Source organism: Ochotona curzoniae, unplaced genomic scaffold, assembly GCF_017591425.1.
Source record: "Ochotona curzoniae isolate NIBS_2020 unplaced genomic scaffold, NIBS_Ocur_1.0 scaffold_4506, whole genome shotgun sequence".
Classification (NCBI taxonomy): Eukaryota; Metazoa; Chordata; class Mammalia; order Lagomorpha; family Ochotonidae; genus Ochotona; species Ochotona curzoniae.
Window position 1 is genome coordinate 33585053 of NW_024467119.1, and position 16351 is coordinate 33601403.

A 16351-nucleotide genomic window follows, 5' to 3' on the forward strand; every position below is an offset into this window, starting at 1 on the left:
TGACTAAGGGAAGAATTCCTTGAGACAATCCAGTTGAAGGAGACACAGTGGCCACAGGCATCTCAATTTTCCATGTCTCCTCCTCAATATTGCAAGATCACTGGAAGTACAAATAAGAAATCCACATGACTACAGAAAATGTCACATAAAAGCAGTTAAGACTAGAATCCAACCCCTATTCTTACTCTCCGTAAATTGCTATGTAGGGAGAATGGGGAAGCCGACACAAGATACTTCCTGCCAAGGAGAAGAAACCATGAAAAATGCATGCAACAGAGCCACATAACACCCAAAACAGTTTAATGCCACATGTTAATAGACTGAGGCCAGATGTGGCTTATGGGAACCTTCAAAGCTACCTGTGGGGAAGGGGCTCAAAAGGAGAATGCTAAGGTAGAACACTTGGGAAAGCACTGCTTCTGGTGCTTCACTTCAAAATAGATTTCTGAACACATAATTTAACAAAAGTGAATGAGATAATTAAAAATATCAATAGAACTATAACCAGGATGGAGATTGAATCAGTAATTAAATCTCTCCCCAAAAGGAAAAGCCTAGGACTGGATGGCTTCACCACTGAATTCTACCAAATGTTTCAAGAATTTATCCCAATACACCCTAAGCTATTCTAAACAATACCCAGAAAACAGCTCAACACCCCCTTTACTACTGTTTTTATTTTTCTGGAAGGGGATTCTCATAACATTAATCAACTACAGATCATTATTTCAAATAAGATACATCTTCTAGATATTTCAATGTGTATTCTCATGTAGAATTTAAATGTGAAGTCATTTATTCTGTACTTTACTGCATTGCATTTCTGCTTTGTTTTAAATAAGCAAGATGGGAAGTACTATAGTTGTTACCAATTTCACTAAGGAACTGAAGAGACACCCTGAGAAAAGAGATTTGATCACAATGAATTATCTGTCTTCTTAACCTTTAATTGCCCATTAAATGTTTCTAAATTTTTATAATAGAATCCTAGTATACATTCTTATCATATGACATTATAACTTAATATGTGGAAACTAATAAATCTAAACATTTAGGGTCTAAAAAGGTAAACTGTGATACAGAGAAATTTAAACCAAAAGTCATGCTCAAATTTTAACATAACTTACCAAATAATATACATGGTAAGAACCTATTGAATATCTTGGAAATACTGTCTTAGTAAGAAGTCTGTTGTTACTGTGCTAACAATGCCTTTGATAAAATATTTCAAGAACAGGACCATTATCTCTGCGTTATCTGCTTTGGAACTGCCATATTTCATATGCACTGGGAACACAGATGAGGTGATTTGTCTGATTGTGATGGAGCAGTAAGAACTGAAAAATTCAACCCTAAAGTCTCACTAGTATATTTCAGCTTATGTAAAAAGGCCTCAGGTATTGCCTGAGACCTGGTATTGCCTGAGACCTGTGTCTGTTCAGTGTACACCAGAAATTAAGCATGGTTAATCTTTTCCCTTTCCTTTCAATTTCTCAGAGAGCTGACATAGGAATTTCTGCTTTAACCATCACCCCCGATCGTGAGAATGTGGTGGACTTTACCACACGTTACATGGACTACTCAGTGGGCGTACTCCTTCGAAGAGCTGAAAAGACAGTGGACATGTTTGCCTGCCTAGCACCGTTTGATCTCTCACTGTGGGCCTGCATTGCTGGGACGGTCCTTCTGGTGGGTCTGCTGGTCTACCTCTTGAACTGGCTTAATCCCCCGCGATTACAAATGGGATCAATGACATCTACGACTCTCTACAACTCCATGTGGTTTGTGTATGGATCCTTTGTACAGCAAGGTAAGAAGGGAAAAGTGCAATTCACTATAAAACAGGCATGTGCTATTCCAAATGTCAGCATTAAGAAGGTATCGTTTCCGGCATGCAGAGAGGTTCTGAAGCATTTTCACAGCCATACTCAGAACACTCCTGACACTTTCTGAGCAGATCACAAACTCAGCAGGATTCCTGCAATAATGGCTCATTGTCTTTTGATGTAAGTTCATTTTCATCAACAAAGGCAAAAGTAAATGCCAGAGGTAAGATTCACAGGGAACCTCAAGATCAGATTTTTCTTCCTCAGACTCTGGCTTCCTGAGAAATGGACAGAGATGAAAATTTTACCTGGGAACAGACTGCTTAATTATTTACATGTGTAAGAGAGATCAGGGATGGCTCTTTGGTTAGATGTTATGTTATGCATTAAAAATAAAAACCTTGATAAGAAATTTTACATTTTATCCTTCACTTCAATATGTATGTTTTTACTAGTGATTTAACCTGCAGTTTCATTCTATACTAAATGTGGTGTGCTTTGTTATTCAGTGTCTGTTTGGCCTATCTCTTTAAACTTGTCTGATTAATTCTTTGTTTTTTACTATTTCACAATAGAGTAAGATCTACTATATACTCCTTGTTTGAGATGACTGCCATAACATAGGATATAAGAGAATTTATGGTTTGTTTAAACTGCACAAAGATGTAACAGATATATGGGTTACTGTGGAAACATCTGATAATTTTTGCCTTAATAGTAAAAATTCTAATGGTGTCTTTTACTCCTACCATCTATGAGACTTCCATTAAACTTCACTATTTCTATTTTCATTTAATACATCAAAAATTTGACTAGGTCTTTATTTCTACCTCTGTACTTGTAATTTATGCTTTAATCTTTGTCAGCATGATTCCCCTTCTCACTTTGTATATCAAGAGTTCTTACCGAGGTTACACATGGCTATATGTTTGACACAAATTTTATCAGTCCAATTTTTAATTCAGTAAACACTGAACACTGCTTATAAGGAGTTCTCTGATGTACAGGTGGGGAAGATGGATAGACAGGGAAAATCCCAAGAATTCATGAACAAATGAAATCCAAACACAATTTTTGTTGGTGTATTTTAAATAATATTCACATTTTCCATGACCTTTTAAAGACACGTATGTTAGTGTGGCAAAGTAGGCTCTCTGAATATATCCAGGTAAATAATATAATTAATTATGTAAACACCTTATTGAAGAAGAATTGAAGACAAGTGCCAGATATTGTCAGGGTAGAATTCCAGAGCAAGAAGCGAAAGAGAAATTAGGACAGACTGTGCATGAGAGAGCTGTTTAAGAGATAGTGGATGATATATTGGTTATTATTAGGAGTCTGAATTGATCATTGGGGAAATGAGAAGCTTTTCAAGGTATTAAACAGAGAACATCAATTTCAAACTTTTACTCTGGAAATAGTCTTGTTATGGTCTGGAGAATAAATTGAAAAAAAAAGGCAGTTGGAATGTTAGACAAGACTATCATAGTAGCAGAGTTGAGTTCATATCATTTGCATTAAGTGGCATTAGGAGTTAACTGAACTTGACTGTTATATAGTAGCATGAGGATTGACGATGAAGGAGTAAAGACAGTTTTATCCTGGGTTCCTGGATAAAACTTGGTGTTTATCTCATTTGTTGAAATAAGAAAAACAGAGCAAATCTGACACGGATGATACCACATTCATTTTGATGCCTGTTGAGTTTGAGGCATCAGTGAAACATCCAAGAGAGTATTTCTACTGCTTGGTTAGTGGTTTGATACGTTTATCAGCAGTACAGAAGAGATAGTTGGTCTAAATCATTACTTGGGAAGACATTGATGCATGTAGAATGTAACTGAAGCCATGGATGTGTCGGCTGAGAACGCCTGATCTAGACAGGACCTAGGACAGATCCCTAAGGAACCAAATGGGAATAACTTGCAGTTACTGATGAAGGACCAGATAGATTCAACTAAACATCAGAAAACATCAGAAAAAAAATATTTGGAGACAGAAAGTTTGGTAGATTGTATTAAACATTTCAAAGAATCAAGTAACAAGTTGAAAGATGCCATTGGATTTAGGGGAAAAAAATGTGTTACCGAAGTAAAACGCTAATCTTTGCTCCATATCTGGTATTTCAATTTAAAAACTCAGAGACTGGGAGACAAAAACCAGCTAAAGGCTTATTCAGTTATATATCTGGTGGTAGATCCTGGTTTGTGGGCTAGTGGCCTCAACTTTTCTCCATCTGTGCCTCTTCAGGTGACTACTCCACAGGAGACTGGCCTTTCTCACTGCATGGTGAATGGTTCTCTATTGAGATCCAGAAAGAGAAAAATCATGTGGTCCAGACTGGAGATACCAGTGTTGCTTGATGGTGTGAATATCTCTTCCAGATAGTGTCCTAAGTGTGTTCATCTTTTTTTTTTTTAATTGGGAAGTCAGATATACAGATAGGAGAAGAGACAGAGAGGAAGATCTTCCCTGCAATGATTCAATCTCCAAGTGGCTGCAACAGCAGGACCTGAGCCAATCCAAGCCTTTTCTAGGTCTCCTATGCTGAAACAGATCCTAAAGCTTTGAACCATCCTCGACTCGTTTCCCAGGCCACAAGAAGGGAGCTGGATGGGAAACAGGGAGCCACTGGGACATGAACCGATGCCCATGAGGGATCCTAGCATGTGTGAGGCAATTACTTTAGCTGCTAGGCTGCTGCGCCAGGCCCAAGTGTATCCTTCTTATGAGTTTCCATTAAAATTACAATCATTAAAATTTTGAGGACCTAGCGCAGTGGCCTAGCAGCTTAAGTCCTCACACTAATGCACTGGGATCCTATATGGGTGCCAGTTCTAGTCCCAACAGCCCTACTTCCCATCAAGCTCCCTGCTTGTGGCTTAGAAAAGCAGTAGAGAATGGCCCAAAGCCTTGGGACCCTGCACCCATGTGGGAGACCTGGAAGAGGATCTGGGCTCCTGGCTTTGGATTGGCTCAGCTCTGGCTGTTGCAGTCACTTGTGGAATGAATCATCAGACAGAAGATCTTCCTGTCTGTCTCTCCTCCTCTCTATATCTCTGACTTTGCAATAAAAATAAATAAATCTTAAAATTTTTTTGAAGTTCTTAGATATAATTATTTATATAGGGGTTACATAAATGTTGGCTAATTAATAACAAAAGCAAATCAGTCTTTCATATGGCAGATGAAACAAGAAATGAGCTTAAACAAATACAAAAATAACAGGAAATGGCAGCTCCTGGGACACATGCAACAATCAAAATAGAGGATCAATGGTAAGAATGCAGTGGAATAAATGTAGACAGTGATAGATTAGTAGCAACAGAAAATTGTACAGGCTTTGAAAGACTGTATAAATATATGGATTCTACTTGTAAGGAACACCCAGGCCTAAGTGCTTTGAATTGTAATAGCAGGGGATAAATTACCGGTTTGTGGACATGAATTTCGGAATATTTAGTGAAGGTTTCCTACCTGCTAAAGGTATATATATATAAAATATATATGTTATATGACTATGAACTGTATTGTTGTGGTAACTGTCTTAGAGAAGACAATGAGCCATGTGCCAAAGTTCTCCGTGATTGAGGAAGAGCAACTAGTTAATACACATGATCACTGAGTAGAAATAGGTAGTAGAGTAGCTAGTTATAGCTTCTTATCCTCTTCTTTCATCTCACTTCTTCCCATCCTAGTCAACTTTTCTGTCCAAGATGTAAGCAATGGCATTATAATGATGACTTTGAAATTTATATTACCCATCATTGTGATCCAGATTTTTTTTATTCCAAAGTTCACCAGAGCATAAATTCTGACACTGAAAAACATTGAATTCATTTTACACATTGAATCTCCCCCCTTAGTATCTCATTCTGTTTCAGCTGATGTATTACCAACTGCCAAAACACATATTGAAAATGTTGAAGTTATTTTTATTTCTTCCTCCTTGTTATCCCTTCTAACTACAGCCAAGTCCAGTGGTTTCATTCTTATCCCTCAGATGAAATTATCCATAGTTGCTCCAAATTATTTTTGATTGTTAGAACATGAGGTTGTTTCCTCCCGCATCACCATTTCTTCTGATCTTTAAATTCCTCATTGTTTTCATAACCAACCAGCTTAGTCCCTGCTCCAACTTTCTGACTTCGTATGGCAACTTTATCGCCATCCTGTACTTCTTACTTTGCTCCGACTCTTTCCTAGAAGTTTGCCAGAATTGACGGCTATGCTCCCTGCTATTCCAGATATATTTTCAGTCTGTTTGTCAGAACTATTAGAATTGCCTTTATGTCTTCATTGATCTTGACCTGAATTCTGTGAATATAAGACAGTATCCTATGCATCATTTCAGGCCCTTGGTTTTAGTTCAGCTCACTTCTTCCTATTCCCATTTAATTGGTCCATACTGACTCACAAAATAAATCTGTGCGTAATATTTAAATCAAGAAATTGAATTTACTAGATTTTAACCTAAAACTTTCAGCAAAATTTTTCCCATAATGACCAAAGTCACTACATTAAGAATTATTTCTGCAACAGTTCAGATCCTGCATGCTGCCACCCTTGACAACTCCTGTGAGGAAGGATTTAATGCTTTCTGGAAATCAGAACTTGATACAGTGTTCTGCATTCCAACTAGGTTGTGAATGGATAAGTCTAAGAGCTGTGGGGTTTTTTTGTTTGTTTGTTTATTTTGCTTTTGCTAGAAAGTAAGCTACATGGTGGCTCCAACAACAGCTCGGTCCTGCAGTATTTATTCATTATGGAAAACTGACTGCTTGAAAAAAAAAAGTTTAAGTAAAATTAATATAAGACAGTTTGACTCCGTCTTTTGGTCTCACAGTGAAAGCAGCTTTCAGATCACCTTTAAGAAATTGATCGTGCTGCTGTGTGTCAGGAACTTGTGGCTCTCCATTACTTTAGGACTGTTTGTTGGGAGAGGTGCTTGCACATGGCTTAGATGTTTGAGTGACTGTTTGAATGGTAACATCCACCTTGTATCCAGCCAAATTTTTTCAGGACCATTGAAATAGGACCCCTTCCATAATTAGTCACATACACCTTAAAGCTCTGATGGAACATGGCAGTTCCCATCCGTGTCTGATCCCTTGGCCACAGACATGAAAGCAGGGTTCCACTGCCAGAAATTAGACTAACAGAAATTTGCAGTGAGGAAGCAATGGAAAATAGTGGAAATTTTGTGGGACAGGAGGACAGAACTCAGGAGCACTACTTGTGATTGTTGTGTTGGATAGCCAGCAACTGGCATCAGCTGTAGCTGAGTTACCACACAGTGAATTACAGAAGAGTTAGGAAAGAAAACAGGACTGAGGTAATCACAGACATTGCCTGGCACAGAATCTTGTAACTCACTTAGACTCTAAGTCCAGACAAGCACCAGAGTGAAGGAAATCTCCTGGTGAGTCACTGTGAAGGAAGAACAGCCTCCTTTCTCCCATTCTTCATGACAAGATGGTGGCAAGACACTGGTGCTACTCTGAAACTGCCCATCCCATGGCTGGAATACGCCTATTTCTCTGATAACATACACATTTAGGGGTTCTGTCAAAACATAAACCTATCCATTACTGACTTTCAATTGGGACCAGTAGCCTGAATGAGATGGCACACACATCCTCCAATCCCAGCCCCACACCATTCATCCCCAAGTAGAGGGGATGCCTGTGCCTGAGCTGCAGGTGCAGAGGACCCAGAGGCAGCTGGAGAGGAAATGCTGCTGCCCTCTGCGGTTTGGGGCAGGCTCTTGTAGCTGAAGGCAGCTTCAGCATCTTATAACTGTGGCCATGCTCCACACAGAGCAGTGTGAATTCAATGAGTGTACAGTAGTGTGTGTGGGGTTCCTGCCTCTCTGGACACACAGGTCAATTGTGTGGTTCATGTGTTAACACTAGTGGTAGTTATTGCCACCCTGGACTAACACCAGGTGTCAGTCACTTGGAAAGAGGAGTTTAGGGCATGATTTCACAAAAACTCAACATCATTGCTTCCCCTGTTCTGACAGAGGCAGTTCACAACACGCAACTGGGGAGTCACTCTGGAACCCCCCCCCCCCATTTTCAAGCACAGACCACAGTTCTATCATCAAATGATCAAACATATGTGTCTTAGGTTTTCCTAAAGGCATGTAAAGAGAAACTGAATTAGAAGGCTTATTCAGTTAGTTAATAATCAAAAACTTGGCTAAAATTGAGGAGAGGGGCATCTAAGTATAGGAACCACAGAGAATTTTGAATAGACATGGCAAGAAATGATCCTCAGCATCATTATAGTCAGCACAATATACTCAGACTTCCCAGAGCTAAACATAAAAGATTCTAAAATGTGCATACAAGAAAAAACTGATCACTTTAGAGGATCTCCAATCAGAATTGCAGCTGATTTCTCATCAGACACCCTACTGGGTAGCAGAGAGTGGAAAGATATAATCCAAGTCCTAAAAGAAAGAAACTGCTAAGCCAGAATAGTATACTCAGCAAAAGTCTCATTTCAAATGATGGCAAATAAAGATCTTCCCAAATATTGAAGTAATTTATCATCATCTGCCCAGGCCTATGAATACTGCATAAGAATGTGATATACACAGAAGGTACAAAATGACAATCATCATAATGAAAGAATACAAAGGAAGAAAATCTCTCAATAAATACATGAAGGAAACCCAGAGAAAACAATGAAATTGTACACAGCAAAATAACAGGAGGAAGAAATTACTTTTTAACAGTAAACCTCAATACAAATGGCATAAACTCTCCAAACAGTAAAGAGTGAATGGATTGGAAAACAAAACCTATCTGTGTGTTGTCTACAAGAAACACACCTCACTAACAAATATCCACACAGGCTGAAAGTGGAAAGATGGAAAAGGATATCCCATTGCAACAGAAAGGAGAAATGAGCAGGTATAGCCATTCTAATATTATACAAAATAGACTTTAACACAAAAGCTATTAAGAGAAATAGTGGCATTACATAATATCAAAGGAATAACTGTAATAAAAGTGAGTACATGAAATATATATGCACCCAACGCCAGGACACCTGGTTATTTAGAACAGTTGCAATTGGATCTAAAGAGAGAGGTAGACTCCAGTAAAATGTGGAGAATCTCAACATCACAGTTTCATCAGTGCACAGACTGACTAGGCAGAAAATCAACAAAGAAACAACAAAATTAATTCATACTATGGATCAAACGGACTTAATTGATATCTATAGGGCATTTCAACCCACAGGTGCATAATGCATATTTTTTTCATCACTTCACAGAACCTATTCAAGGTTGGATCATATGCAAGGGCACAAATGAAGCCTCAAAAAAGTAAAGAGTGAAACTGAAATCATACCATGCTGCTGGACCTCAATGTCTCAAAAGCTCTAGAAAGTATGCAAAAACAAGAAGGCTGTTTAACACACTAAAGAATGAACAGTGGGTCTAGAACAAATCAAAAGAAAAATCAGGAGACTCCTGTAAACCAATTAGGTGATAGCACAACTTATCAAACAGTTTAGAGAAAAGTTGATATGAATTAGTGCCTATTGATGCATTTAAAAACTAAAAGAGCAGCAACAAACCACTCAGTAGAAAGAATGAAAATCAAAGAAGCAAAATACAAACTTAAAAAATGATGCCTGGGCCCGGCGTGGTGGCGCAGTGCTTAAGGTCCTCACCTTGCACGCCCGGGATCCCATATGGGCGCCGGTTCTATCCCGGCAGCCCCCTTCCCTTCCAGCTCCCTGCCTGTGGCCCGGGAAAGCAGTCGAGGATGGCCCAAAGCTTGGGGACCCTGCACCCTGTGGGAGACCCGGAAGAGGCTCCTGGCTTCTGATTGGCATAGCATCGGCCGTTGCGCACACTTGGGGAGTGAATCATCGGAGGGAAGATCTTCCTCTCTGTCTCTCCTCTCTGTATATCCGCCTTTCCAATAAAAAATAATAAAAATAAATCTTTAAAAAAATGATGCCTAAGATCAGCAAACTGAAGGCCTAGTTTTCTAAAATAATAAACATCAAAACACCATTGATCCTGCTAACAAACAAAACTGAAAACAGAGGTGGAAGACTCAATAAAATCAGCGATGCAAAAGAAAATATAACCACTGACATCAAAGATACACAATGAATCAGCACTAATAAGGACTCATCAACAAATAAAAGCCCAGAACCATGTAGCTTCATGGCTGAATTCTACAAAAGGTTTCAAGAAGAACTCCAATTCTTCTCACATTATTCAACAATCAAAACTGAGGGAATCCTCCCAAACTCCTTCCATGAGGCCAGTAATACCTTAATTCCCAAACCAGAAGAAGATCCAATAAAGAAATAGAACTGTGGAACAATATCCCTGATGGGCATAGATGCAGAGATCCTCAACAAAATACTAGCTAATTGAATCCAACAATACTTTAGAAGATCATTTTCACATACCAAGCTGGATTTATCCGTGGTATGCAGGGAGGGTTAATATATACAAATAAATAAATATGATACACCACACTAATGAGTGGAATAAAAACCATATGAATATCTCAATAGACACACAGAAAACGTTTAATAAATACAGCATCCTTTCATAATAAAAAAAAGCTTAAATAAATTAGGTACAGAAGGATCATTTCTTAACACAACTAAAACCTATGTTAAGCATCAATAGCCAACATTATATTAAATGATGAAAAGTTGGAAGGTTTTTCGAGGATCCAGAAGCATACAAACATTCCTGCCCTCACCAATGAAATGGAATGTATTCCTGGAAGTTCTAGCCAGAGCCATTCACCAAGAAAAAGAAATCAAATGGATATAGACTTCAAAGGAGGTTATCTAACTATCTGTGTTTGCCGATTATATGAACTGTACATAGAAGAACCAAAAGTCTCATGAGAGAATTTGGTAAATTTAGAGGATGTAAAATCAAAAGATACAAATTAATAGCCTTTGTATACACAAACTCCCAGGGCTGAGAAACAACTTGTAAGATCAATTTCATTCACAATAACTGAAAAAGAAAGATTAAAGACTTTGGAATAAATTTATCCAAAGATGTGAGGGTATCTATGATGAAAACTACAAAATATTAAATAAATAGGAAATGACACCAAAACATGGAAAAAACCTTCCATGTTAATAGAAGGCAGAATGTCAAAATATCCTTACTACCAAAAGTAATTTACAATTTCAGTGTAATCTAAACCAAAATATCAAGGATATTCTTCTCAGATCTAGAAAACAGTGCTAAAATTCATAGGGAAAAACAAGAGACCCCAACTAGCTAAAGCAATCTTAAACAACAGCAAAAAAGCTAAAAGCATCGCTATACCAGATTCCAAGATGTACTAGAAGATAAGTTGTAACCAAAACAGCATGACACTGGCACATAAGACATGAAGAAAAATGGATCAGAATAGAAATCCAATAAATGAAATCACGAAGCTATATCCAACTAATTTTTGACAAACAAATCTGAAACAACCCAGATAGAAAAAGGTCTCTTTAACAAATGGTGCTGCTAAAATTGGATCCACCAGTGCGGAAGAATGAACCACATTCTTTCTGTTAAATCTTCACAAGAAAATATGGAACATACTCTTCAAATATTATTTGCAATGTCCTGAGGATATAAGAAAACACCTGAAACATATATGTGATCTTAAGTCAGTTGAGATTTGTATTTGAGGAAGTTGATTTCAATGAATTTTCTTTCTTTCTTGAGGCAAGCAAATTTCAGTACATTTTGAGACACATGCCAGGAAAAAAATGACAAATAGAATTATCTGCATGGTTATCCCACTTTTCTAGTTATACAGCCATGCAGCAATATATTAAAGTTATGAATATGTCAAGTACCTTCTAGCTCAACTGCTCTCTTAAATGAAGCGCACAGCCAAGTTTGATTGTACATTTATACTAATTCATAACTGATAATGCTGAATTGCATGTGATTACCTACTTTACCTTTCAGAAGCTACTATTCTTTCACTTGTTAATCATGAAAGGTGAATTCATTAAGGTACTGAGAGCATCTTTATGCTCTGATTAAAAATAACTTAAGAAAAGGCTGATAAACCCTATGAAAAAGGCAGTAAATGGCAGTGCCCATGCATAGGCAATAGAGTTAGAATTAGTGAAGATTCCCAATGAAGTTAGTTTTTAAGAGAAGGTACAGCTATTACTTCAGGAATATTTTTTTCTGTTTGATTGAACCACAAACCCAGACTGAATAAGGATAGAGAGACATTTTATGAGTTACTAGATAGATTTGGGGAAAAAGAAATCAAGGACAGCTGAAAGCAGAAAAATGCTAAATATGTGAGTTGCTTACTAATCCTGACTTAAAAAAAAATGACGTGTGTGTGTGTTTATTTTTAAAACACTGTGGAAATGGTTAAGGAATCCAACTGCATAAAAGCCGTATGGTCTATTATAGAGAGAAACGCAATACATCTGTTTGGCTGGGACATCAGTGCTTATGAATTAGATTGTTAAATGCACGAAGAGAGGCCAATTTTATACAAGTTTCATTGCCATTTTATATGCTGTATTTTATCCAAGTCTACATATCTCCTTATAATTAGCATTGAAAAAAAAAAACATTTTCAGTTTTGGCAGTGACTCAACATCATCTAGGCCGTGGAGAATCACTCTGACTTGTCCATAAACACACTGCTTACAAACAAATGTCACACAAAAGGAAATATCAGTTATTTTCAGATGTTTGAGTTTGATTGCACCAGATACTGTCATGTAAAATATTGGACTCAATCATATATTGTTTGCTATCAGCAAGCATGACAAAGTACCAGCGATGTCTCAGAAACACAAGAAACAAAGGAAAAGTAAGGCCTAATGCTGCTGACTGGTTTAGTAAATATACTTGGGTACACAATATGCCATATGTGGTCATGATCTTTGAGCACAGTGACAAACAAGGAAGACATAGTCCTTACCAGTGTCGTGTCCATGAGACCTAGTCACATTGAAACCAGAATAAACCATGTCTGACGAGAAGAGCAGAGATGCTGGAAAGGGTGAAGAAGCAACAGTCCTTAAAAATCAAAGCCCCCCCAGAGATGCTAGGGGTGAATTGTACAAAAACCTTTAGGGATGGCAGGAATACTGAAAATAACTTGATGATACAGTTAACATAAGAGGCTTTGAGTTCTTCCTACTGCTAGATGGATTGATTCCCACAAAAGGTAGAGATGTTCTTTTCTGCAGAATTAGGCAGCACAATACGTTGTGGATCAGAAGGCATCTCTTTAAAACAAACCTCAAAAATACATGGATTTTAATATACAAGAAGAAGCCATATGAAATTGTTCCTCACAAAATCCCAAAGGATTTGAGCCTTGGAGTGAAGTACTGAAACCATTCCATTGTTAGGTTTTCTGCTATTTCACATTCAATTTGAACCCAACAAAGATGATATTGGCTCTCTGTGCTGTTTACTGACACTAATGAACCAAGGAAAAATGAGAGTAATTCCCAGTGACAGGTTAACTGGGCTATAAGGACAAGTTTCTCTCTACATTCTGTTCTTACAGGTATTAACTCAAAAAATCTCTCTGTAATCTTTATTTAGGTTCACACAACATCTTTGTTGCTGCTAATTATGATTGGCACTCCTTAACAGAGGGAGAGCCAAGCACTCCGAGGGCTGTCACATCCACTTGAGAATTTCCCATCCCTGATTTAAAACATGACAAGGTGCTCATTTTCTTGCACTTATCTCCAGAATTCTCCATCACCAAAGAAAAAGTACAGATGTACTTTTCAGGCTGTAGGAGATTGTTCAGATTTTACCAATAATAGAGAGTAATTTATATGATGAGAAAACAATGTCATGAGGCTATATATATGAATACATTGGTTTCTATTCTCAATAAACTATAATGAACTTCTAAGCATTTATTCTCTGAATTGTTTGCATACAACATGCCCTTGAAAATGATTTATGTTAATATCAACTCTTCATGATTTGGGTCAGAAAGTCTTTTATGCTGACCTGGGCTGTTGCAGAGTTAGAAGTTAAATAAATAAGTCACAAATCAGATATTTGTTCAAATTAGAACTGGCATAAACAATATTTTCTTGACCATTTCAAACTGCCGATGAATATATTCCACAATTTAGTACTACTGTAGTGTTTGACAGAATAAAGGGGTGGCTTCTTAGGAGACAGTGTAAAAATTGAAGGGTGTCTTCAGCAAATGTTTTAGAAATTTTAATTTAAATGATAAGGGCAAACAGAGCCACTTTAAAGTATCATTGCCTGACATATAAGTAATACTACTCTATTTTTAAAATATCATATCACAGTTTCTCTTAAGTAATAAGAATGTAAACAGACATCGGCAAAGATAAATTCACACCAAAAGTAAATTAGGATTGATGTAAACTACAGTATTGCGTTCAAAGGACTGCAGGTGGTATCAGAGCAGTCACATTTGCAATACAAATTTGAAAACTCAATTTTTATTTGACATGCCCAAACCTGGATATCATATTCCCCCTTCATCTGTGAATAATGTAATTAGAGATATAATAACGGTGCCTTTGTTTTGAAAGCATGGAAAACTGACCACAGCTTTCAAAAACAGAATCAACGTGTTTACAAATTAAGTTCCTTAGCCCTTAACATAGTTCTAACAAGTATCATTACAACACTGGTGTACAGAACTCTAAATGAGGATTCCCATCTCCAATCACTGAATCTGATAAAGTCCTTTGATGTTAATACCTTTGAATGTGGCATATGTTCTTCTGAATTTTTCATAATTATAAGGCAGAAAATTTTCCTTATGTAAAAAGCATAAGTCATTATATAGCATCATACACAACAGTATCCTTCATTTGTAAGGTATGATTAATGACAAATTTTTCTTTTTAGTGTCAAAGTTTAACAGTAGAATAATGCATAACCACTGTTTCTACACTGTGGGCACATAAAATTTTTCTTTGCTCTTTCTTGTTCCCCAAAATGTATAGCCTTCTTGTATATGCAATTCTGTCTCTTACTGTTGTCACTAGCAATCTACCTGAGATGGCTACACAGCTTATTGAATCTGCTTCAGTTATTTGCTAGCAATTGATGTTTCTGGCCATTGTGTAAGCTCCATTGCAGCATGTTCTAGAAAGATTTCTTATGCCTTTGCTATTTTAAATTCTTCATTCTCTGGATAAGCCATAACATCAAAGCATATATTATCTATTCTAAACAGTGCAGTGCATGATGATGTCTGTCTTCATGAAGTTCCTGATGAATGAGTGACACAAAGTAGAAAGCATGCAGTTCCATCGTACGATCACAATGATGCTCAAGAGTGCTTAAGCCTAGAAGGGAAGGGACTTTGTGAGCACACTGCTATCTGGCACACGAGAATTGGCTCAAATATATCAAGTTGTCACCAACTGAAAGGAGGAACACAGAATGTGAGCCAAATTTTTATCTACGGACAATGGAAGAAATGATTATGCAATTAATTAGGTTTTTGCTTCCTGCTCAACCAAATACTGTGTTGGGTTCAAAGCAATTTTAGATTTTCATTTAGCTACAAAATTACAAGGCTCTATAATATATATGCACATATATATATGTAACTATGTAACTACTTGCATTTATTTGTGCTTTATGGAGAGGTAGCTCCATTTTATACCCCATGACCCTTACGTACCACTTGACAGGTTTCTTAATCTTTAGATACATAAATTCCCAAAATATTAATTGGCCTGTTCAAGTATTTGAATAAAACTGAAAGTATCTACATATTTTAAATACTAACACCTGCATTCATGACACAAAATAGGCACTCACCATCAGTTACTACATTTTAACCAGTTTCTCAGGACATAGAGATAGCGTCATTTGCATTTGTAATACTTTGTGTATTTACCATTGTATCATAGAAACTAACAATTAAAGAAGCATATGTTAATTAGGCACAAGGATGTGTACTGGAGAATAGCAAATGGGGGAATGCTTATAATTCAAGTCACGTACTATCAAACTCACAATAAACTTGTAACCTTCATATAGAAATTTGAAAACACAGAAACAGGTTTCCCAGTGTGGGTAATATTCACCACAGGGATTTATAATAAAATGTAATATAACATGGCTTAGGATGCTCATTTTGATTCAAGATGCTTTTAATTATTGCATTCTGTCTTTTGGGACCAAAAAGATTCAATTTGTCTTTTGGAGAGCAGCATCCTACAAAAAAAGTGTGGGGGTCTATGCTTGTTTTCTGGCAACTGTGTCTTGAGATCTGTTGACTTATATATCAAGTACAAACCTCACACAAAACCTAATTTTCTCAAAGTATGCAAAACATACAGATTACTACTGATGCCCGTCTAGCATAATATGAATCTTTTCCATCTTATAGTCAGGATAATGTTGATATTTCATTGTTTTAGTATGCTTACAGCACCAATATTATAATTTATTTTGTGATAAAATGTTTTAATAACTCCTTGATTGCTTACAACTATTAATGAAACTG

At 37.0% G+C, this 16351-nt stretch overlaps 1 protein-coding gene across 3 annotated transcripts in view; it reads left to right on the forward strand.

Moving 5' to 3' along the window:
- The window catches only part of GRID2 (glutamate ionotropic receptor delta type subunit 2), a 1273704-nt gene that overhangs the window by 953549 nt on the left and 303804 nt on the right, over window positions 1-16351 (forward strand). For all 3 annotated transcript variants that reach the window (XM_040967041.1, XM_040967039.1, XM_040967040.1), the window contains one exon: window positions 1498-1810. In XM_040967041.1, the coding sequence (XP_040822975.1) occupies window positions 1498-1810 (313 nt within the window). The remainder of the gene's footprint in view (window positions 1-1497; window positions 1811-16351) is intronic.